At 39.0% G+C, this 26,324-nt stretch overlaps 1 protein-coding gene and 1 long non-coding RNA gene across 8 annotated transcripts in view; both read left to right on the forward strand.

Annotated features, from left to right (window-relative positions):
* Positions 1-25,001, forward strand: part of ahdc1 (AT hook, DNA binding motif, containing 1) — a 127,352-nt gene extending 102,351 nt beyond the window's left edge. For 2 of the 7 annotated variants that reach the window (XM_068006685.1, XM_068006686.1), the window contains exons 4-5: positions 1,775-6,329; positions 18,665-19,937. In XM_068006685.1, coding sequence (XP_067862786.1) covers positions 1,910-6,295 — 4,386 coding nt within the window. In that variant the 5' untranslated portion in view covers positions 1,775-1,909 and the 3' untranslated portion in view covers positions 6,296-6,329; positions 18,665-19,937. Of the gene's footprint in view, positions 1-1,774; positions 6,330-8,205; positions 8,367-18,664; positions 19,938-22,986 lie in introns of those variants that run through there. The other 5 variants (XR_010967308.1, XR_010967309.1, XR_010967307.1 and 2 more) reach the window with 5 other exon arrangements.
* On the forward strand, positions 14,094-15,875 carry LOC137342851 (uncharacterized). Its single transcript, XR_010967367.1, has 2 exons — positions 14,094-14,214; positions 14,375-15,875. It is a non-coding gene; the product is annotated as an uncharacterized lncRNA (long non-coding RNA).
* Positions 25,002-26,324: the final 1,323 nt, after the last annotated feature.

Here is a 26,324-nt window from a genome sequence, read left to right on the forward strand (position 1 = left end):
AATTTAAAGTACACTCTTGTGATCAAGATTTTTTTTTGGCCATCTATTATGTTCCCCATCAAAACTATGTCCCTTTTGAGAAAGCTTAGCTTGTGCCATATTGAATCTCTTCCCTTTCTCAGTTCCTCTGCATTTCTGTTCACCTTATTTTGTTACTGACTAATTTCAAAGTCTGTCTGCCCTTCTAGAAATTTTCTTCAGTTTCTGAATATCTACTACATTTTTCTGATGGCTACTAAGATAGAAATGAGACTGAAGATATAGAATCTTGATAGGAAAGAAATGAAAAAAAAATACTTGAAAGTGAAAGAATATAAAAAATGACAGTGAAAAAGGCAAATAACTAATGAAAAAATAAACATTTATTTTTTTTGGGCATCATTTTCACTCCTCCAATTGTTGCTTCTGACATTTGACCCTCTTTCAAGAGAATGGGAAGTCTATCCCCTTTTTCTCAAGTATGCTTAGAGCAGTGAGTGTCTCTTGGGTTGGGTTGATAGGTCCACATTGGTGAGATTTAAGAACAAGTGAGGACTGCCAAAATCCACAGTACTAACAAAAGAAGCCACGGGCATTTGGCATGGTGCAGATGTCAAACGGAACACTCAGCCTGCCATACAGCTGGGAAGATAGTGGGCTGGCTTCGTTTCCACAACAGGAATGTGACACACCCATTTGAATTGGCTTTGCACTGAAAATTCTGTTCATGTCCTCATGGGAGTGGGGATATCTAGTGCTAGATTTCTTGGTGGCATGAGTAGGATGAAGCTAGCTACACAGTTTCTGCTGCAACAGTCAAGACCTCAGAGTATAGGCCATACATAAAGTGGGAAACTGCTTTCTACATTTTGGTTACTTCTCTCAATCTTAGACTAGCTATAAGCCTTTTCCGAGTCATAGTGCATGGTGTGACCGTAGATCCTCCAACCTCCTTATTAGGACTCCTTTGGGATAACCCACTGTTTGTAAAGGAGACCTGAAGTGAAGGAAAAAGGAAGAATGCTTACCAAAGGTATTGTAATGTTTCTTTGAATAATAGTCTCCTTAATGTATGTCCCACATTTTTCTGATTTTAGGACCCTTAGAAGTTTAAATCGGCATGAAACATTTGTGTAAAACTAATATGACGTAAAACTAATATGACGTAAGGCCAAATCATATATCGTGTCGATGGAGAAAGTTATAGGCCTTTAATGAGAATACTATTTTCCACTAAAATGGAAAAGTTAATGACACACATACATGTCTTCCCTATTGGCAGAAACAAAAAATAGACCCATCGTATGAAATGGAGACAATCATTTGGAGAATGAGCATTGCTATGCCTGGGGTGGATAACCTTCTGACATATCATACTTTATTTTAAATTGTTCTACTAAATTAAAGTTTTCAAATGGAAGCTAATTAGTCTAATCACATCAAATTAACACCGAGGGTTATTTTGATATATTAACTAAAATATCATCATATTGGATCAAATGTACTGCACTTTCTCCTAACCCTAATAAATTAATTAATTCCAGGATTCGAACCTTAAATTGAGTAGAACAACAGGATGCGTTATTTTAAAATGTAGCTCTGTGCTCTTATTTTGGCTAATCTGACAAAATATTTTCTCTTTCTCCGATTACAAATGTTTATATGCCACTATCCTCTACAACATTTTATATTCTGTGTGTAGACCTGTTTACATATATAAATAGCAAGATCATATGTAGGCAGTTTAAAATAAAACAGCATGGTTTTTATTTTTTTAAATTTGTTTTAACTATAGGTGCTTCCATAAACTGTAGGAGTTCACAAACCAACACCTATTCCAATGCTGCTAACATTAACATTCAAAGAGTAAACCATTTCAACTGTACTAAAGGAGAACACACACATCACCAAATCACCAGCCATAATAAAAATGTCCGCTTCTAAGGAACCTTGTAATGGCTCTGAAGAAACCGAAGGTGTTCCTTTACCCAATGGGTCTCTAGATGTAAAAGATGGTCAGTATTCAAATGCATACACTTATAATGAACCAGATACTGTGGTTCAAATGGATTCAGTTGGTATTTGTCAGACTAGGAAAACAAAAAGCTGTTATAACGAGGAAAGTCTTAAGTCAGACATAAGATCAGACAAAACCAGCATTGGTAAAGCTGAAAAAAATGAAGTTGCAAAAGAAAAAATGTCCACTGATACACTCCATAGAAGTTTTCCAAATGCTACATTGGGAACTGGGAAAAGAAACATTAACAACATTGTGGCATTGCTGAAAAACAAATGTGGCAATGGCAAAAATAATTTGTACCCTGTAGTAACTTTAAGAGATATCATGAAAGACTTAAATCTCTTGTCTAATGACATGCAAAATAATGGCATCAAACCCAGTTGTGGTACACTTAAAATTGACTCCAGCACCTTTCAAAGTAATGGAAGCAAAATAGCAAAAAATGAAAAGACAGGATTACAGTATAGTTTCTTTTCTTCAGTTGTGCTTGCTAGCAGTATTAGAAGTCCAGAGGAAAGCCTGCACATAAGATCTAAATCTCAGATGGCAGGCAGAAGGCAAGCAATGGATAGAACGCAAAGAAAGGAGAGTACAGACCATTGCGAACGCCGGCGTGTTGAATTTGAAAAGTTTGATCCAGCCAACGCAGATTCTAAAATCGAAGCTCTGATCTCATCTGCAGTATCACCTAACAACAATAGCTTCTTTGAAAATATGTCTTCATTGTACAGCGTTCCGGAACGTAGACACCATGTAAACTGTGAAAGTTCTAAAGCTGGTATTCTGAAGCACAACAACCAGAATGAAGAGGAGATAAATGCTGGACTGCTTTTAGCCGAGACAACATGTAAAAAGTACGCTCTGAGAAAAAAAACAATGATCCAATATAATCGAGAAAGTAGCTTGGAACAAATTGAGTTTGAAAAATACTGCAAGAATATTTCTAATCCTTCAGTATCCGCAGAAGGCTGTCAAGATTATGGAGCAGTCTCTCGGCTGCCTCTTAAAAGGACACTTTTCAATAAGAATCCAAAATCTAAATGCAAAGGGAGTCGGAAGATGCTCGTTAAAATAGCAAAAATCAATATTCAGAAGTACCTGATACACACAGAAAGAAAAACAAAAATGTGCCAAAAGCTCATAACATACAACAATCTGAGTGCAGGAGTCAAAATGCATTATATTACTATGCCAGAGCAAAACACGACTGCATTACCAACAGTGAAGAAAGGTAGGAAAAACAAGGTAACGGTGTTGCCTACAGGTGATGTTCCTGTAGTCATTAAAAGAAAAAGAGGTAGGCCAAGAAAAGTGTTACCTGAAGGTAGCAGTGAAACCACCAATCATGTAAAAAGAAAACCAAGGCATCATAAACTTTCTCCACCTCAACCTACCTATATTGCTGGATCCAATGACAGTACAACAGACTATGCAGATGTTTTGTCCAAATTGGCCTTTTTAACTAAACAGAGTCTGATCTTGGGCAGATGCTCGCCACCCAGGTGTTGGTCTCCTAGTGACCCTGGATCATTTCAGAGATCGGCTTCTATGCATCAGGACATGTCTCAGTTTTATCGTACATTAGCAGGTACTCGAAGGAGGGGTGGAAAAGCAGGTTGTTCACGAGGAAGGCAAGTAGGACAATTTGCAGAATCGTCCTCTACTTTTAGTGATTTCTTTGAAGGTATTGGAAAGAGAAAACGGATATTCTTAGGTGAAACAAAATTGTATGCAAGAAAATGCAAATGGGGTACAGAAATGAAAGAGAAGCCAGTTCAAAGGAGGAAACCATACAAGCGTACACTTCCATTTCCAGAACATGGCATGTTTCAGAACATGAATGCTGAAAAATCAGAATGGGCAAGGCAAAATGAAAATTGTTGGACTATGAATCAAGGTTATCCTTCAAAGCAACCAATCAGAAATGGTTTGTATCTGTCTTACCCAGGTATGTCAACACAATCATTTCCCAACACCATTTGGGAATCAAGTTCTGTGTCCAGGAATGGATATTTGATGGGTCGTCTTTCCTCCAACCAAAGCAATGTTGCTCAACAAAGTCCTGGGTGCATTGCTGGTTATTTTCGTTCTCTGCTTGATTCAGATGATTCTTCTGATTTGATGGATTTATCATTTTCACAGGCTGGGCAAGAAACATGTAATATAACTGGAAGTTTTGGAGTCAGCAATTCAACACAACCATCAAGACACTTAACACATTACCAAGAAGGTTTTGATAAAACCAATTCTCCTAATTGTGTTGGCACCCAGCAGCATGCTTATCCACAAATGATCTCAGATAATTCTGATAGTGTTGATTATGGCTCCTCATATCATCCTTCTGATACAGAAACTTTCCAAAGAATTGCTTCTCAGCCATCTCTCTCTAGACAGGCTGGCCTTTCATGTCAACAGACTCCAGATAACTATGGTCATTATAGTAATTATAGACTGAAAACTCAAAGTTTTAGTAATTCAGATGTATTACAGCAACCTAGAGAGTATTCTGGTCTCGACTTTCTAGGCAACAGAGATTGTGCATTTGGCTATGACACAAGCAATAATGTTACTTCCTTTCAAGCCACCTCCACTGATACGTACAGTCAACATGCAATTGGTTCAAACCTACACTTTAATAAGGCTTCTTCATTTAATTCTTTTAGGCCAGACCGCAGTCCTCTGACTTTACAAACATCGTTAACTTCTGAGAGTCAATCAGATGCAGCTTGTTCTATGGACCACACATCACAGAAATATTTTAATCCATTGCAGTTATCGACTGATACCTCCAGGATGGCATTTTCTAGAGGACTTCAACTGAGCTGTAAATCCAGTTTTAATCTTTGTGACGGGAATATGGCATATTTTAATCACCATTACACCCCAGTGTTGGATTACAACCGGAATGAATCAAAAGACATCTTGGATATTTCAAACTATACACCTCAGAAAGTAAAACTAAGGTCATTTCCAGAGACTTTCACAGAATCGTCATCCCACTTTAGCACACCATTTGAAAATTCTGAAGGAAGTGTTAATATTTGCAGTAATATAGCAAGTGAAGAAAAATCCAGTCTCTCAAGTCTAGAGAAATTAATGATGGACTGGGATGAAACAACACCTGTTGAAAGAGCTGGACCAAAAGTTGGTTCCAAACGTCAGTGGAACCACCATGTACCTTTCCCCAGTGATTCAAAAGCTGTGTATGGAAGACGTAAGCGAATTGATATGTCCAGCCCCTCTCAGTTGGTTTTTCCATCATCTCCCCCCTTTCCTTCTAGAAAGACTACAATCCCAAGACAGATAAGGAATACCAGAAGTCCTTGTACTTCAAATAAAAAAGAACAATCTGTCCGCAAATCAAAGCTATTACAGAAAACTCAAGGAACAAATCCTGTATTCTCTGAAAGCACAGACTGTGGTTTAGATTATGGCTATAGTGCAGATAGTATGCCCCCAACTCTTTCAAATGCCCAAAACTTTCAAGTTCAAAAAAGTGATCAGAAAGAATATTGTAGCTTATATTCTTCAGGCTGTTCTACACCAATGCCTGATGAAAATTTCCCCCCAAGGTTTCCTGGTAATGATATTCAAGAGACTGTTTCTATGTATTCAGACCTAAAGCAATCTGCATTAGAAGCGGAACCCTTTCAAAGCCCTCAACAACAGCTGTCTGCCCAAGCGCTCCAACATTCAATCAACCAAGATCATGAAAGACTACTGTCCGATAACCAAGACCTTTTTAGTTTGCATACCCCAGGATATGTAGACAATCTAGAGTCAAACGAAAGGAAAAAACATCCAGCTTTTTATGACACATTGGAAAACAGCACAGGAACAGATGTTGCTCAGAGCACTACAGTAGCTAACAGAAATTTGCCAGTGTCGCAGCTCCAGTTTGAAGCTGATAATCCAATTGTTTTGGAAACAAACACCAGATATTTACAGAATTCTACTACTTACAGCTCATTAGATGAGAACAAGAAAGAAGCTGAAATGTCCCTGTTTGGGATGCAGGGAAGAAATAATATACCCAGTACTGCACCCCAAATATTCCCTCTAAACACGGTAGCACAAATCGACAAAGAAACACAGAAGCTTGCTATAGATTACAGCAGTTCTGCTTATGCTAATGCTACAATAACTACAGCAACTGCTTCGCCTGCATCAAGTGATTCTTCTATACATGTGGACAATAATTATACTGACAAACAAGGAAATCGTAGACAGGCAGCAATGGGCTTACTACTAGACCAAAATCAGGATGAGGTGTATACGGGAAATGCTTTGCAGTGACTTCTGAACGTTGCAAGAAAATCAGTGCAATTAGGTAAGAACATGCTATTAATTGATCTCCTGGCTTTAACTGGTGATAACAGAATTGTTTCTCATTATAAAGTGAATTGTTTGTTCATAGGCTGCACTCCCATTAATAAATATATTGTGTATGGTTTGATACAATATTGTTAAACATTGGTACAGATCATGTTTAGTGTGAAAAATGTGAAAAGCTGGAGAACTGTGTGGCTATATTATAATTCAGGAATAAGAGCTTTTTTAAAAAAGAAAATTCCTAATATGTGTATATGTTTTGATTGTTATCTAATCATTTTGTTTACTCATTGAGTAAGAGCAGCAAACCTTTAGGGTTTTGGATGAAAAAGTCTTTATCTGATCAAGCACCCATCACACAGCCCCCCCCCCCACCAAAAAAACCCATCTTTAGTTATATTGTCTTCCATAACCATTGTCAGCCAAATTCCTGCTGCTTCTATAAATGAGGGGAAAGGGTATGCCTCATATTGACCAATGCTTTTGTGTATTATTTATTTAGGTGAGTTTGACTTGATATTCAATTCAAAATAACAACTTATGCTGCATTCTGGCTACAAAATCAGTGTCAGTTGCACAGAGACCTTACATGCCATCAACCATGACTATGATTTTGCATCTGAGTGCTTACTATCTTACCTTTTAAAATTAATTACAAGGAACATGCCAAGTTGGATCACAGCTCTTTTTTTTCCCACACTCTTTCCCACAAGGAGATACTGCCCCTCCTCCTCAACAAACAAAAGTCGGGAAGGAAAGAAATGTCATTAAAATCCACTTCCTCAGAGCCTAGGGGGTGAAATTAAACTTTTGTGACCCTGATGAAGTTGAATTTCACCTCCAAAGTTTTCACCGATTTCAAAGACAACATTGGGTCAATGCCTAGATTTTTGTAAGTGACCTCAAGGCCCTGAAGTTAACCATCTCGCCTAATCTCACCAACTCAAAATTCTGACCGATCCTGGCCACCTTTAGTGGAAGGATTAGTTAATGAAAGAAACATGCTGAATGCACAGGGGCTCCCATTTTAGGCAAGTCATGTCATTTGGAGAAGTCCACAACTCAGAAGATACACATTAGCAAATGAAAAATTGTTTGCATTCTGGTGCAAGGGCCTGGTTAAAGAGGTTCCCAAGTCCTCTTTGCATTTTCCATTCTAATGGAAGATGATCTGATGGTAAAACAATTGATAGACTATAAACTGGTACATAAGTAGCAACAAATAGCCTGGAATGGATCCAGAACCAGAAAATAATTGAATCTGTGCCATGGGGAATACCAGATTCCTGATGAAAAACTTAGTTTTATTGCTGGAAAGGGAAAGAATTTAAACCAAGTGGAATTTGATGACCAAGGCAGTACTCATTGTACTATTTCTGGAATATAATAGAAGAGAATTTGTAGTTCCAGCGGGGACAAATAGTTGTAAAATGCAGTGCCGTCCCCCCGCCGTCCCTCCCCTGTTAGCATGCTGGCTTTAAGCATGGATTGAGGAGGTTAATTCATTCAGCAGCTAAAGAGTATTATACCAAAAAGTGAATAATCCCCCTTTTTAGAGATATTCACAAACAATGGCTTAAAAGCGACAGATTGAAACATTTTGTGTCGAATAGAACAAAATTAGAAGTCCATTCTTTAGCACTGAACATTTGTGCTTTTTTAACTCCTTTTTTTGTGGAATATTAAACTCAGGGCTTTATTTTCCTCTTTTGTGAATCATGTAAATTTTCCTTTTTTTAATGGATCAAATCAAAATGGCAGATAAGCATGATTTTTGCTGTGGATGATTTTGTGCTGTACAAATCCGTTATGGTCACGAAAGCAAAGCAGCCAATTGGAACACATATACTAATATTGCTTTCACACTTCTGCAGCACTTTACCTGCCAGCCTTGGCTCAGTGGTAGCACTCTTGCCTCTGAGTCAGAAGGTCCGTGCTTCAAGCCCCGATCCACAAATTTGAACGCATAATCTAGGCCGACACTTTAGTTGCAGTTCTGAGGGAGTGCTGCACTGTCGGAGCCGATGTCTTTCAGGTAAGACGTTAAAATAAGGCCCCATCTACTCTCTCAGGTGGATGGAAAAGATCCCATGGCACTATTCACAGAAGAACAGGGGAACACAAAGGAGTCGGGACCTCTGTGTGTCCTGCCAATATTTATCCCTCAACCAAAATTAGTAAAACAGATTATCTCACTGCTGTTTGTGGGACCTTGCTATGTGCACATTAATTGCTGCATTTCCCTACATTTCAACAGTTTCCTTCTTTAACTGGTATCAATGACAAGTATTTTGTTCAGCTAATTGAAGTATGTGAATCTTCTGAAAAATGACTCACTGACTGGGACCTATAGGTCCTGAATAACAGCTTTTTCAAGAAAAGCAAAGAATATTTTGAGATATGTGGGGATGGGTTACTACCCACTAATTTTTATGAGACACAAACAGTATGGCAAGACATCACAGAGTAGGCCAACTCAAATTTGACCACTGTGAGGGTCTGGAAGAAAACCCAGACAAAGTATGATGACTTGAAGAGGAGCACCAAAGTAAAGCAAGGATATAATACATCTTAATATGGAGATAAAGAACATACTTGCATATATTTGAATATGAAGGGACCCACATATGAGACCCCTCCCACTACTTTCCACCCAAGCTGGTGATTTTTAATTTTCAGTAACAGAAGCGACTCTGCCTTCTGATGACTGGACGAGTCCCACCTTCAAACTGCAGCATATTCAAATTCCCATGCTATGGGGAGCCTCCCTTCAGTCATCATGATTGCATCCCACCCCCGCACGAGAGATTTGATTTAATGTGCTGCAGGGCATATAGCAGCAGCTGGGTGAGTACTTCATACTGCAAGTCCTCCCGTTCCCCCTACCCTGTAGCCACTGTAGGTGGAATTGCCTCTGCGTTCAGCTCCTGGTGAGTGCAAGTTAACTCCTGTATTTGCTATGGTGTGGCTGGCACAGAGAAAGTCCCAGTCCAAGGACATGTACAGCATGAAAAAGATCTGTTCTGTTCTTTTTTTTTTCTACATTTATTTTTCCCCTATCTTCAATCCTTAGGTTTTATGCTCACACATAAAATGTCAGCCCATCTTCCCCGATTGCTGTTTTGGATGTTTCTCAATATTTTTATCTTATCTTCATGGCAAAAATGTAGGTTCACTTATGATCTGAAACCTGTGTCCTTATAGATAGCGTGCCCTTGTTTAAACTTAACCCCTAATTCCAGTACATAGTTCACTCAAGATCATGTTCTCATGGCTCTCCTAAAAGATGAAAATAACATCAATGAGTTGAAACTATTTGTCAGATTTAGTTACAAGTTAATTAAAAGACAGATGCCAAATGATACAGCAAGATGCTGAATCAGGACAATACGTGAAAACTTTTATTAAAGCAATTATAATGTAATTGCAGTATTACGCAGAAAATCTAAACGCTTTCTACCCAGCTCAGTGCTGCAAACAGGCTGCAAGTTTGGGCTAGGAAGTTGAAGGATATAATGGGGGAGGAGATGGGGCAACCACCCCTCACAACCAGCAGCTGTCAGAATTCCCCCTCTCCCTCCCCCCCACACACTCGGTGTCACCTCTCCAGCCACCCTTGTCTCCTCTCTGACTACAGGTTCCACCTCTGTTGTTGTCATCCTGCTCTGCCACTTCCGGTGATTGGAGAATATGTGAGTTCATGAGATTGGGGGGTGGGGATGGGGAATGGGAGGGCACCCTCAGTCTATGTTCCCCCCCCCCCACCGTGTTACCAAATCTCAAGCCCCCCCATCCATAGTACTGTCAGACCCTGGACCTCTACTTCCTATTGTTGCCACAGCTCGAGCTCCACTTTACCACTGCTGAGACCCCCCCACTGTGTAGTGCTGCTATATCCTGGCATCCTCCATCCAGTTTCATTATACCATAGTACTTCCAGATCTCAAGAAGCCCTCCAGTCAGTTAGTATTAGTCCTGTCTAACTCCGGATCATCTTCCACATTGATGCCAACACCCCTTGCCTAGGATGCCCAAACCCCAAGATCCCCTCCTCTGTGGTGTGAAATTTTGGGACTCTTAACCCAGTTCTACCAAATCCCAGGACCACTCCCTCTATACTACCAAAGCTTCTGGCACACTCAGATACTCAAATCTCCCGTTCTCCCTTCCCTTCTGAATTACTGCCAATCTTCAGGCCCACTCACCTTATTGCTGCTGGACTCCAGAACCACCCCTTGTGCTGCAAAACCTCAGCACCTCAGTCACAGCCCTGCCAAACTGCAGAACACAATCTCAAGTTCAGTAAATCTGTTGGCACCCAGTCACGGGGGAAAGAGTAAGTTTCAGTTGGAGTGGGGGCGGAGCAGAGAAGAGGGGTTGGGTTGCATTGGGCATTGGATTTGTTGAAACATTCTTCAAATTCTACCACTACTGGGACACCTACCCCTCCCCCTGCAACTGGACTGGATCCCTGAAACCCATTTTAATCCCAAAGACTTCTGTTCTCAGTAGTCATATACAACCTTGCATATCTTTTCCCACACTCTTCTCGCCTTCATCATCAGCCTAATTCTGTCCTTCCCACTCGCATCTCATCTCACCTCCCACTATCAAACACTCTGGAGCTACTAACTTTACTTCTCCTTTGTCCTTTAACCTTTCATTGCTTACCAATCTCTCAATCCAAACTCTCATTCACCATTACCATTGTTTTCCATTCCCCACCACCAACAGTCTCATTCTTTCCATCTCGCCCCTGTCCTAACGTCCCATAACTTCTCAAGCTTTCCTTTCCACTTGTCACGTGTAATTTCACATAACAAACTGAAACACGGCCACTCCCTTTGAAAACAAATTTCCCACTTATACACTAAGCCCTAACTTCTTGCTTTAGGACACAACCTCTGTCCGATACTTGTAGCATAAACTTAATCTTCTCCCAACACACACATTCTATGTATATTTTTATTATACCCATATAAAAGATACTTCATATAAATTATATTGAAACTATATGTACAAATTATTTTGCACAAGTGATATATACACTCTATGTATGTCACATACATAAATACATTTTAAAAATATTTCACATATTGCATATTAATTTCTTTTAAATTCCATTTGTTCATAAACCTCTGCAATTACATAAAAGTACTTCCACTATATGATTTCACTTTATTTTTTAATTACATTAATTTCATTTTCAATATCTGTATAATTTCTCTGCACCATGCTGTCAGTTTTACATTCAATTCTTTTTTTTTAACCTGCATTTCATTTATCCTCAAAGCACTATAATAATAAAATAGCAATATAATAATACAATATCCATTCCATGATATAATCCTCTGCTCCTTATCAAACAACACATCAGGTTGGATTTTCCACAGCCTTTATGCCCCTTGTCTGGCAGTACTAGGATGGATGGTGGCACAAAATTGATCAGGAACCTGCTATTCCAGGTCCCTGCTCATTTTTTCATACATGGGAATTTCTGCCAGAAGTGACAGCAGGCTCCATAATTTTAGATTGATGTCATTCCTTGCATGCCCCATCATTACCCTCTGAGCAATGCCGGATGCTAGTCACGCCAGCATTTTACATTGCTTGGGCTGGTAAAGAGGATTTAAAGGATCAAGGACCCACCCCAGTGAGTGTGGTTGATCTTGACTTGATTCCCAGATGCCCCACGCTTCCTTCTGTCCAGGAGGGGCAGACCTTTTAAGCTGCTGCAGGCACCCATGTCCTGCAGCAGCTGTGATTTTTCTGCCCCCAGCTAGCTCCCCGCCCCCACCCAAAACAGTGATGCAGGCAACAACACCACTAAGAGCCCACAAAGAAAATCAGTGTATGACTGACTGGAAAATTCATATGGGTCAAGCACTGATCAGTCGGGTGAGCAGAAATCCTGCCCGTCAAGCTTCCGGGGCATTGCTGCCAGAGTGGAAAATCTCAACAAATGTGCAGTCACAGAATTCAAACCTAAAATTATCACTAACAGGAGCACAAAAGGCTAATAAAAAGGCAGTTTGATTTTTTGAATCGCCATAAATACAATGATATGTATTTCACACAAGGTTCTACCATGTATGCTCTGACTTATGCAATGCTACGTGAGCTCACTAGTAATGTATTGCATACAGCATACACTGATAAATGTCACTTCTACTTCCTGTAAAATGTTTCCACCGCTTTACTTATGTATTATATTTGCCTCCCAATGAGTCCTCTCCGTTGTTTCCAACACGTGACATTGATCCAGTGCCACCTGTCGCAAGCCTACTGTCAGACCTGTTACTGGATGGTTCTCCTGCTGCCTTTCCCTTCCTTTCCTACCCCAATTTGAACTCCTGTTTGGTCTTTCCCCCGCTTTGCTCTCCCATTCCAACCTGAAGGACTGGCACTTCCTCATGGCCCGCATGCTAGCTGCGAAAGCTGTATTTTTGGCTGTGACCAGATGTTGACTTTTTAATGCAGTTTTACTGTAGTGATGTGAGCTTCCCTAAAGCCTAAAAGGCTGCCCCATGAATTTGTCAAGCCATTTCATTTTTCAATCATTTGGGGGAGGGGATTGGAAAGCCTTCCACCTTCATCCTTCCCTTCCCACTGGCCCTGAGTGCAAATTACTTTCCCCCTTCCTCCCACAGTAACTTCCTGTTCCCTCCTTAACAACAGTGCGCTCCCCCTTGTTGCTTCCCACTCCCTCCTAGGACCTCTGGCCACTCCTGCTTCTACCCGAGTACCTGTGCTTTCCACCCTCACTGATCCATCTTACAGCTTTTCACTGTCAACTCCCTTGCCTTTTCCCCTGCTTCCCCCCGACCCATGTCAAGAATCCCTGTCACCATGTTCCTGACCATGACCTAGGAAATGGCTTTATTAAAGTGCTTATAGCACTTATGCTAAAAAAAAGTAAAAGTGCAGTAAGTGCTCAAGAATTACATCCAGTTCCCAGTCATGGCCGCAGACATGGCTGTCCCACTTTCCGCAGCAGTACCCCACAACCTCCCTTTGCTATATACACCCACCGGGATCTCATTTCCAGTACTACCACTCTTGCCAACCCTCATCCTTCAATTCTATCACCCTTCATCACCACCATTCCAGTGCTCTCACATCCTAAAACCATCCTCCTAATATGACCATCCCCCAGATCCTATAACCGCCCCCCACTATTCCAATAGCCAACCTCTCCTCAATAGTTCTACACCCCACCTCCATCTCGCACTACTCCTCCATCACTCTACCAACAGTACTAAAACCACATTAGCTTCCCCTCATTATGTGCCAAAAAGTATTTCTTTTCAAAGTCATTGCCATTTGAGACATACTGCCAAGAAATATGGCAACTATGAAGCCAATACAGCCTTTTTAAAAGAGAACTGAACAAGTTCCTGTGAGAAGACGACAATTCCAATTATATCGTGGTAAGTTATTGGTTAATTGTGATTGTATTGATTCATAGGCAACTTTGGAATCAGTGGCCTTGATATACATAACATAAAACAGCTTCTGGTTTGACTCCGGGAGAGCATTGCCATGAGAGGTCCGCTAGTATTTGGAAAAGAAAATCTGTAATCACAGAATGTTAAGAAGAATATAGTACAATTTAAAATGGGCTAATGCAAATTGTATTACACATACCAGAATGGCAGAGAATATACTGCTGGAAAAAGTTTACATGATTCCAATCACCTCTGAATTGAACTACTCTTATGTTTAAAGGCAAAACTTGCACACAGCAGGAGGGCAAGGAAGGGAACAGGTGGCGGATTGTTGCGGCAGCAGCCTTTAACTGCACATATATGGTGGCAATTATAGGGAGGGAGGCTGTAGACGGCGATGATTCACAGATAGTTGGAGGGCCACATGACCAATAGGTATGTACCGTCTTAATCTTATGTTTTATTATTGCATCATGTGTTACATCAGTGTGTTTATACACATTGTACACAAGTGTTCCATAGTACATGTATTGAAAACACCTAAATGCATAATTGTGCTTCAATACTAATAATGTCCCATCTGCTCTCTTTACAGAGCTTGGGGAATCTCATTCTTCGGGGTGCAGCACCAAACATCATTACCCACACTTGGATCAAGCAGCATCATAGATAGACATTATTAAGAAATGAAGATGAGGCCGCATAGAGTGAAGCATAAGTCACTGGTGCTGTAGGCTGGGTAGAGATGTCAGTCGTTGAGGGGCCAGCATGTACAGGGCAGAAGTCTGGCATACCAAATGCTCCATGTGAGTCGCCCCAAGGTATAGACCTTAGTTCAAAGTGTCACAGCGGCTTCCCTGCTCACTCCCCAGTTAAAATTGTATCAGGGTCATATTGATGTAATATGACTTGCTTTTGGCAGATGCCTCATCCGCCTGCAAAATCCTGCAGGTTAACATCGTAAATGGTCGGGATCTGATACCTGCACATTTTTAACTGCCCTTGCTTCCAGTTTCCGCTGGACAGAAAGAGTTAAAATTCAATCCTACAGTATCCAATCCAACTCCCTGTCCTTTCACAAAGACAACTCCTTCTCCTTCACCCTCCCAATTCATACTGGCACTATTCTCTTTCTCAATTCAACCTGGAACTCTTCTTCCCCTCCAACCTAATTCAAGCTTATACTTTTTTTCTATACAAGGTGGCATTCTTCTTTGCCTTCCCCAGTTAAAGCTGGCACTCTCCTCCCCCCCCCCATTCAAATTGGCACTCTCTCCCCTGCAATACCTCAGTTCTAGCTGGCACTCTTTCTCCCCTTAATTCACGCTCGCACTTTATCTGCCACCCCCCACCAAATCCCAGTTCATGCTGGAACTCTATTTTCTCCCCACCCCAAAGTGCCACTCCCACCTTCTTCATTTTCCTCTTTACAGCCATCCATTGCCCCCTTCTCTTCCCTCTCCCCTCAGCACTGCTCCTGAGTTCCACTGTGAAGTGATTCTAGCCACTGCATATTGTAGGGGGAAACTTCCGTTCTCACGAGAATGCCCACCTATAATGCAGGAGCCAGACTAATTTTCATTAACCGTAGGACTCCAGTAGGAGTGACGCTGTGGTGAGAGGGACACGTGCTGACATTTAGATAGGGTCCACAAATCTCTGACTGTCAGCGTAAAACATTGATGGTTGACATATATGAGCGAGGGATTTGAAGAGTCCACTGTTAAACATTCAGATACGTCAGTGATATGGAGAAGCGTAGGAGCATGGTGACAATTACAGCAGTTCTGGGCCACCGCCTACAGAAGTGGTTCCAGGCATCACCTCAGAAAGCGATGAATCCCCAGCGACATTTCTGGCACTATGGTAAACACATCAGAGTTATTCCAAGATCCAAGTAATGGGTCTTCTGAGTCACAGGCAACTCATCAATTGGCTCAGCAATCAGCCACCACCATTACACCTTCAGCAGCAAAACTTGTGTAAAAGTGGTAGAGAGAAGTATATGAATCACTAGGTGCAAAAATCATAGAAAAACACATCACAGATTTATCGCATGCGCACTTGTTCACTAAATAAAATTATCTCTCTTGTAATATACCTTGTAGTCTGTCATTCTTTTGTACAGGAAATTAAGTGTAATTTTTTTCAAAAGTAGACTTATCTGAAAATGTAGTTCTTAACCAACATGCAAATCAACCAACCGTTTCCTGTTTATCAATATACCCAGTATAGTGACAAGTTTCAGAGCTCACAAAATTCTGGGAAATGATTTCCATTTCAACCTGCACATGTCTCCCTCAGCTCATCTGCTGCTGGTGTCTCCTGCACCATATTGTCCTCCTGGCTTTCCATGCCTGGCTTCTGCTCCTCATCCAAGTCTGTGATGAGACCTCTATCCATGTACAGTATTGTACAGCATGTCCACACTGTGACAATTTTGTACAGCTTCACTGGAACAAATTGTAGGCTCCCCGCCCCCACAAGCAATCCAGGCAGCTGAAGCCTTGCTCATTGTTGCATCTGATCTCTGCTGGAGTATGGGGATTGTGTGTAATTCGTATTTCCAGTGAGCAAGGCTTCCATCTTACCTTCTCCATATAAGATGTTTGTCACATTTGATTGCCTCACAGTGAAAGCATCATCCCCAGGAAGTGTGCCTTGATGTGCATTATTTCCTGGTGGTCATATTTGCAGATTGGAATAATATCCTTTGCTATTTGGGTATGCTACACAATAGTTGGTTGGTGCATGAATGGCTACGTTCGTACAGTCAGTGATACCCTTTACTTTGTGATAGCAAGCATTGTAGTAAATCTGCTGCTGATCCTTGCTGAAGTATCATGTAGGTAGGTGAATGGTGAAACAGAACTTCAGTTCCCTTAATGTAACAGTGGATATGAATTTCAGGTAATTTTTGGAAAGACATTTTTGCATGAGTAGCAAAGTCCATTGCTATGTTACACCCATCTTGTTTTCCTGCTTACTCAGGTATATTTTTTCATTGAACTTCACACATAGAGCAAAATATGGCCCTTAATGTTTTTTCCGTAAGTCAGTATAAAACTCTAGTTTAATTGCTTGGTGGTAACTACAAAAGATGGCACATGAGATTTCTTCCTTTTTTGTTTTATTTTTTAGCCCATTTGTTAATTGTATTTTTTTGATTATGGTGGAATCTTCTAACTAAACTTTTGCTAATTACATTTGATACATTGTTAAAGGCAGAATGGAAACCCACGTTGAGGACAACAAAGCTTAAATTGCCCATGATGCAGAGAATTAATCTATTATTACAAAATCATAAAAATCTTGATGAGAATTCTGCTATTTTCTGAAAAAAGTACTTAAAGACTGTAAGCATTTTAAAATCAGGATTTATGATTGTATTTGATTTTAAGATAAAAATGATTACATCAATATACAACTAGACACCCTTCATTAAAAATAATACAGTATTACTGTCCATAATACCCTCTTAATGCAGCAAGATGTCTCTCAAACAAAATGCCTGTTTGTGGTTTGATGATGTATAGCATGGTTATCAAAATGCTTAAATGATCAAGGAAGGTTGACCATATGATTTTACGATGGCAATGAAATATATTATGTATTTGTGTGGTATAAAACCATAATATTTTAAAAGTATTCATTGATGGAAAGCTGAACTTGCTTTATAATTCTTCACTGAAGAGTGGCAGGACATGTTTATGACTACCAACAATTGTCCACACAACGAATTCCTAGTTTTTGCTGGACAATTACACTTAATGTAGACAAAAGACTGAAGCAACCTGTGTATTGTTAAAGATCTGAGATCAGGCCACACATCTTTCTTGTAGCCATATTGGTGTATACTAGAGGTAAGAGAGAAAAGGAGGAGGAAAAATAGATGAAATTCGTCTGTTGATTTGAGAACTTAAGATTTTATTAAGGTTATATTGGCCGTTGTAAGTGCAAAAAAGTTAATTCAGACAGATATAACTAGAACGTAAGTTAATAAGTAAGTTAATAACATTACTGACCAGACCAATAGGACAGAATTTCAGTAAGTCACTAAATCACCATGCTATACTCAAAACAGAATGCTTTCATATTTATCATTCACTTGTGATACCACTGCAAGGAAATGTACTGCTTTTAATATTTTTTTTACATTCTGATATATATCATTTCATCCTCCTTTTGTGTATTTTTATTTAAGTTGACGTGCCCATTTCAGAACCTATACAGAAGAAACTTTTCAATAAATGATAATTAGATATACCATCATATTCTATTTACTTAAATGAACTTTCTTCCACTCAGAGGAGCCAAAAACAACCTTAACAGAGTTTCCAAAATGCTCGAATCAATTACATAGCAATTTCAGTTTTACATCATGATAAAGTACAGCTTTGTTACTGATAGTTAAAATTGGGCATTTTGGGACTGTTTAACTTGATGTTGGCAGTGATGTTGGGCTCCACCGAGCTCGGTATATTTTTGGAACCAAGGAAATGTTATTGGAAAAATTACTGGGTCGAAGCAATTGTAAGTTGACATGTCTATAACCTTGTTGGGGGCGGTGGGGGGAGAATGAGAGAGAAATTAACTCTATGAATAAATATAAGTAATGTGAGTGTTGACTTGTAACTTGAAGCCTGAAACGGTTCCAGACCATTTACACTGAACAGTTCACATTTATACAGATTTTATTTTTTAAAAAGGACAGTAGTGGTCAAACTTTTTGATTTAATTCTGTCAATATATTTATATTCATCCTGTTGTCATTGTTATAGTAGCATGCAATGTTCAATTTATGCAATCTTTGAAAACTGTAACCGTTTGCTATTTTGCTGCTAATGGGAAACCGTGCTATACAGTAAAATCATTAATTTTTCAGGATGATTGGATCAAGGGTTTTGTGGAGCAATTAGGAACGCACATAGTCTGCATGAATTCATTGGAGAGTTTTGTTGTGAACTGACTTATTCAGGAAAACTGCATTTCGGCTTTAAAGAGTAATATAAAATGGACTCCTGCAGAGACAATCACAAAGAATTGTGGGAAGCTGAGCAGAAGGAAGCAGACACGGGACTTGCACTTTGAGAACTGCAGTGAAGAAGCTGTTGCTATATTCACATTTGAAAAATACGTAAAACTGGCTGCAAAATGCTGACTCTTCTCATACACAATCCATCTTTTAGACAGCTACAAAAATGAGGTACTTGGATGCACTTGTTCAGCTGGTAGGTATAATGTTTGTACAGTGTAAATATAATTTCTGATTTTGTGATCTTTCATTTTAATGCTTTCGGAACAGTATGGTTCCTCTTTCAAAATTTAAAAGTGCACTGTATAAAGCTTTCTAACATGTATTCCATTTAAGATACTGTAAAATTGCCATCGACGCATTTGCTAAAATGCCATTCCTCATTGTCTCTAGAGCCTATTTTTACCGTGAAATATCAGTGAGCTTGCTGTCTCTAAGTTAGAAGTTCTAAATGCCACTTAAAAGAAGCTTTGTACTTACCTGAGTAGTTGATGGGGGAAAAAAATGCACAGTACATTTTTGATGACAGCAGTGGCAAAATTAGGGGTAATTAGGGAAAAGAATCGCACTAATTCTTCACTCATTTTTCCTTCAGAGTACAAGAACCGCACAAGAAACATGGTACTGATATGCCATACAGTGTGTATTTTGGCAGCTCCATAATTGCTTGGAGTCAGCAAAGATCGCTGAAATTGCAATGCTGTCAACAGCTCTTGATCCATTTTTTTTGTCACCTCATTATGCAGTGACAATACATGTTGTCTTATTATAAATACATATGTTTTTTTTAAGACTGAAATGTACAGTTTTTATAAACAGTATTTAACCAAGGACGGAGTAGATGTGTCAGCAGGGCACCAGCAGTTCATGTTACTGTACAAATGTATCTGTAAATTCTTTATATCGATATAGCTAGTGCTTCAAATATGCACTGAAATGTTTGCCTGGAGAATGACAGAAATGGTTATAACGTATTTAATGTATATAATGTTTTATTTAAGATGTGTTTTTATTGTACTCTGTACCTACCTGTAGTGATTGTTGTGAGGTTGCAAGGTTGGTTTTTAGCACATTTTTTTGCCTTCATGCAGTGTGCACCCAAAGATATATCTTTGTAAAACAATTTCGTATGGACTTTTTATTTGTAAGATGCAGTATTATATGATGAATTTCGGAGTACAGATGATAATAAGCTCAGGGTGTCATTTCTGTTGACTTGCCTGATTTGATCTGTTTATTGAGTGGTTTGTGTGAAAAATATGAACATTTTTAACCATTTTTTAAACAAATCGTCTTCACATTATGTGTTCTTAAAGTTGTACTCAGTGACTGCCTGATGTGTTTAGTTCAGTCCACATAAAATACAGACCAGCATTACCGTAGATGAGCTTTTCTCCTTGCTTCACCCCTTCTTCCGTCGTCTTATCAAGATTTACATTTTTTCTCACATACACGATAAATAACATCCATGAACAGACCACTATTGATGGTATCAAAGACAAGAATCACACCTTCCTCCAGTGATGGGAACGTAACTTATATTTATTTATATTAGAATCATCAAATGTGGAATGTAAGGCCTGGACAATCACTGCTGTCACTGAGATTATGCAATGGTCTTCATCACTTAAACCATTACAGCTGTCATGGCCTACTTAAGGGGAAGTAAGAGTATCAGTCACGTATCGAGTGTGGATGCTGATGCCCATATGTCATTAATTCCATCTGCAATTCGAAACAAAGCCTAAATTCTCATGGGTCCCACCAAAACATTTGCAAGAATCAAATGATTTCTTTCAGGACTTTACATTGTTGACAGGTAGATGTTCAGTTCTGCTTCACAGAACTCTATTTTTGGAGGTTGGTGGCCCATTGTTAGATTCTGAGCTGAAAATCAGGAGTCCTCGGGCCCTGAGTTCTGGGATGGCAGAGACTCAGCTGCTGTATCATTTTGTGGATTGATTTTTTTTTTATATCGCTGATCTATAAATTACGGCACCCTTGTGCCACTCTGGGTGACTATTTCTAGTTCATTAGAATCGATTTCTTGCTGATTCTAAGGATGGTAAATATTACTTGGTCTTGTTATTTAGTACTAATATAGTGCATCCAGCAGGTGTTTCCCAAGGCAATTATACATTGACATGTGGGACATAGGAGACAGAGGTATGCCAACCCTGACCTGGAGTTGCTTTAGGGTGTAAAATTTTGAATCTATTAAAGCTTCCCTCCCATTAAAATTCCAACCTTTTTTCATTCAGCATTACTCAGAGCCCAGCATTCCAATTTTGATTGATTTATACTGAATATTATTTACAGTACAGATTTAAGAAATTGCTAATCAGTATGCAGATCTGTCTAGAAATGGTTTAGCTTTTAATGACCAAAAAATATATAAAGATTAAAGGCACAGAATTATTCTAATAAATCTACATAAGGTGCAAACAATAAATCTTCCCGAAAGGGATTTCCAATCCCTTTCCCTAATTTCAAAACCGTGGGACATAATTTTAATCAATTTACCCATACTATTAATTGGTTATCATTTAAAAAGATAATTTTAAGTACTTATTGAAACTCATTGTAAAGTCTCTGATGTGGAATATAATGTGTAGGTTTTTTTTTGGTCGGGAGCTAATAGAAATTTCATATCATGACCATAAATTGATAAATGAAGAAACTGCCACTCTGTGGATATTGGTGCAATGAAGTAACTTTCTCCACTCCTATTTTGCAACTAAAAGCCATAAATTAATGATGTAAGTTTTATATCTGAGCAAGAAAAAATGTATGTAATTGCATTTCTCATAATATAATGTGCTTCTGTTAAAAATATAACTGATTTTTTCCCCCATTTTTATTTGGTTATCAAGAATGAAGCTTTAACAGGAGTACAATGTAAATGCTTTGAAGTGCAGCTCTCCAAATTTTGATGTTTACCGTTTTAACAGAGCCACTTATTTTACATGGGATAGTTGCTACAGTTCAGAATTTACCCAACACTTTTGCTCAAGTAAATGACTAGACTTACAGTTTCCAGAAGCAGACTGAGTCTCTCATGAACTGAAAACTGCAGAGCTGATTTTAACCTCCCTCTCGTCACTCAGCATGAACATTGTGGGCGTGGAGGGGGGCTTGGGTTATGATGGCAGAGCGATGGTTTGAGCTGCATTCCCGACATGTTCCCTCCCACTCACCATTTTTAATTGCCTGGATTCAGGCACGAGGCCACCCACCCCAGATGAGTGGGGGCCTAATTTAAATGGCAGTGTCGCATCCCAATGATGTCACCCGCACGCACACATGCCATTTTAACCGCAGGCTGGACTAAGGACCACAATGTCTGCAACCCACCACCAAAAGCTGGTGGCATCACAGATCCTGGTCACAGGAGGCCCAGGTACGTGCTTTAAATTTTTTTTTAAAGGTTTCTTGTAGGCCAGGAGGAGCAGGATTGCTCCTTCTGACCCCACAAGGATACTCTGGGCCTACCATGCCCTGAGCTTCCACATCCCCACCCCTTTCACGAATTTGCTGGCTCCCACCTCTCCCAAATCATTACTTAGCTTGTCGGGGACCGTTTCCATGGGTCCCAGCAGTGGCAGCCTGACAACCCGCCAATTTTGACTGCCGCCTTCGGGTGGGATTCAGAATCGGGGCACGTAAATGAGGCTCAGGTTAAAATCTCCCAGGCCTTATGCTCCAGGCAGTTGGACGGTTCAGCCCCAAGCACACCCAATTCCCACCCAGGTTAATATCAGCCCTTGTGCCTTTATTCTTTGCTGAAATTGGGTTAGCATGATCCAAACACAGTAAATTACTTGCTGGAGAATACATAAGATGCCCACAATGTCTCCTGTCGTCTCAGCATAAAAACCCATATCACGCGTTCACTTTATATATGGTAAGCCATTTTTTTGAATTTATTTACAGGTAAAATGATACATAGAAGCAAAGATACTATACAGTGCTATCAAATTTACATTACATACCAACTAGTATCTATAGTTCTTTCAACTTCTTGCAACAAATTGTTAAAAAAGGCAGTCTTTTGCTGCTGCATACATAAATGCTGCTCCAAAACTCAATCCACTCCATCTCGTAGTTATAAGATGAAGAGAAAACTGAACTGAAGATGGTCCCTGGGTTATAAGCATGTTTTTCCTTTGAAGTTCAAGCAAGTTCCTTGAAGATGGTATCGCCCATCAACTTGATTACATGTTCAGTGGATACTGTTGCAGAGTTTTACCCCATCTCAACCAGATATACCATAAGTTCACCAAGGAAAATCAACGTGGAATATTCACACAACCTCTTAAGTGGAGTAAAGGTATGTTAATGCAGAAAATATGCTGACACATCCTCCGTGTGTAAACACACAGACTAAACAGTAGAAGTTTGCTAAAAGATTTTTCAGTACTTGCACTAGTTAAACTCTAGTTGATAAAAGAATTGCCTTTTCCAATGGTACAAATGGTATCTTGGGCTGCAAAACTACACTTCATAGAAAACTGTTGTTATTGACAGGATAAGCTTCAATGGAAATAAATATGGGAACATTTAGGCTTTAAAAAAAGCTATATATATTTATAAAGTTTAAATTCTTGAGGATTAAAAATAAATCCTGTATTTCTAAAACAATTCAGGACTTGGAGTAAATTTTGTACAGAGCAAAATGACTGAAGCAAGTCTTATTTTAACAATGCTTTTGGCGCTGAAGTTAAAGTTTATGCAGAAACTGAAGTTATTTCAAAAGAGCATGGTTGTTCTTATAGTGAGCAAGCAAATGTTATATGGGATTTGGAATTGTAAATATCTATTTATTCATGTGGTTTCAACTATGGTTTTACATTGATATACACAAAGAAACAACGTATCTGCTATCTGACTTCATTTGAACACTCAGAAATGCTATAAAGACATCAAGAAAACAGACAAAGAAAGTCAATGATAAACAGTTAACCATCCTGTAATTAGCTGTTCTAGAATGAGTGAGTTCTGGATAATAGAGCTGTATGAGAAATATGATCACAAGCCCCTGCACCAGCCAAGAGAGGAATGGGTTAAGTAGTCTGCTGAGAAAAGTGATTCTTTGCTATAACTGCTCATGCCTTTGACAATCAAGTAAAAAAAATACAAGGGCAATAAGATGTTCTTGCTCAAAACCATTCAAATTAGCCTTAGTCTATATGTACTTTATGTCTATTATTTTCAGCATTGTTAATAAAGAAATATTCGTTGAATGTTTTGTCTTTTGTATATTGCTGGACCAACTGAAAATGACTAAGCCACCTAGCCTGCTACAGCAAGATAAACTTTAATGGATTTTACCGATACACAACTTTCTACATCCTCCTGCACATCACCATTTTCTATACCAGAAGACCATTGTAAATCTTTAAAAGGACTGGTATATGTGCTTGGATTGTTGACTACTTGATTCTTGATCTTCCATCAGAATCGTTGCATCCTTGGTAATAAGGACAACATTGAAATGTTCTGCATGTAATATAATTTCACTCCTTTGAGTGCTGAATCAAAAAAGGTTTTTGCATTTTGTACATAAGTTACATTATAAAATAGATATTCTGCGACTTTGATGCATATTAGAAGACTAAGATGAAAGAAGCCAGACTTGTGTCTTTTCATTTCAAGGCTCTAGATTTGAATCTGTCCCAGGCCGATATCCTCCGTCTCACAGTTGTAAAGGTGCTGAGTGAATTTGGGCCATTTCAGTTTTTAGTGGGTATATTTGTGTCATCCTGCGTCACTAAAATTTTCGAGCATTCCTTTGTCCTTCCACTAATTTTTTACATTCTTTTGAATCCTAACAATCTCCCTTAAAATAGTCACCCAGCTAGATAGTTTGGTTTCCTCAACAAGTTTACTAATACCACAAGTACCTTTGACAAAATGAAGATTTTTCCCCTCTAAAATTTAGCATGATATTGGCTTCTTTACTTCTGTCAGGTGCATAACGGGTTAAAAACCAGCATCACGTTCAGAAATTCTGTGCCAGCTTAACTTTATACATTTGTTGTGCCAATTTGTTAGTTGATCTGAAGACTGTGTCCGCGGGGGGAGACAAGCCCTTCAATTCAAATACAAACATCATCTGTGATTTGTTGAAATATGTTTTTGAATGGCAGCTCCTTTTGAATTAAAAAAAACAGTTGTTTAACATCAATGCCCTTCATTATCTTGAAATTATTTATTATTTTTCAGATCACTTAGTCTGTCTGGAACCTTTGAAGAGAGTTAGTTATGCCAAATAGCTTCTGTATTTGCAAGGAAATTACTTATAGTTTAGCATAGTAGTTGTGAACTATTATTTTCTATTACAAGCCTAAAAAAACAGCTGTAAATGTATATGTTTTGTTACTGCAACCATTTACTTGTTCTTTCATTATTTAATAAACTTGCTTGGCTGTTAAAGCCTAAGGCAACGTCTAGTGTAATGTTATATTGCAGCTTAACAAAGAACAGAAGGAACCCATGAACGCACCAGATAGAACCATTGGCTAAAATAATCTGAAAAGGGATGTCTATTCATTACTTGGGCACACTATTAATTTTACCGAGCTATCAGGGCAAATGAAACCCTTTCTAGGAGCTAGGGCTCACCTGAAACACAGAAGCCAACAATATCTGGAATCTAAAAGGTAAAAGAAACCGAACAGTGTAACACTACCCTCCTCCATATTGTTTATGGATAGTGTAAGTAGCAGATGTGCTACTTTATGAAATGTCTTCTGAAAAAGCATGTTCAAACTGAAGCAGTCAAGTCGTGGTGAAGTACTTGACTCCTAGCCATAAGATTATCAGTTTGCCCCAGGGATTTCTGTTGCTCATTGACAAGAGTTTAATCAGTTCTTGGCTAAATGCCACGATTGAAAATCATACCTAAATCAAGTTTTTTTTTATCTCTCGTTGGGGAGGGGAAGACAACTTATATCCATCATTCTTAATGGGAACCATTTCTCATAGTGGCTGATCATTTTGAAGTTAGGAGATTCTCACAGTCTACTCTGTCCTGGATGAAGATACATCGCAGGAAGCAGGTTGTAATTAGAGGAAAGGGGAAAGTGAATAAAGTTCGAAAAAAAGCAAAATTGATGGTTTGTTTTTTCAAAATAAAATAACATCAAGAATATGAAAGAAAACCCTCTGGGTGGAATTAATTTTTTCTTGATTAGTGGCAGCATTTGCATCTAGAATGATGCTTATTGACCTTGATTAAGATGTGCAGTGGTGACATCTATTGGTCGGTAAACAGCACTACATCTCAAAATTACAGAAGGGTAATGATCATATCGATTTAAAGTGTACTTAATATAAGTATGTGAAGAATATTTTTTAAAGAGTTGGTTCTTGCCCTCAGGTTTTTGGCCTCCTTTGCCATGAATAGTTAACAAAAGCAAATGTGATAAGTTCAAGTAAATCCACAACTGAAATTACAAACAAATTTCTTAAATAATGATCTTATGAATCCTTCATATTATGATGTTCA

The sequence above is a fragment of the Heptranchias perlo genome, chromosome 26, assembly GCF_035084215.1.
Source record: "Heptranchias perlo isolate sHepPer1 chromosome 26, sHepPer1.hap1, whole genome shotgun sequence".
Classification (NCBI taxonomy): domain Eukaryota; kingdom Metazoa; phylum Chordata; class Chondrichthyes; order Hexanchiformes; family Hexanchidae; genus Heptranchias; species Heptranchias perlo.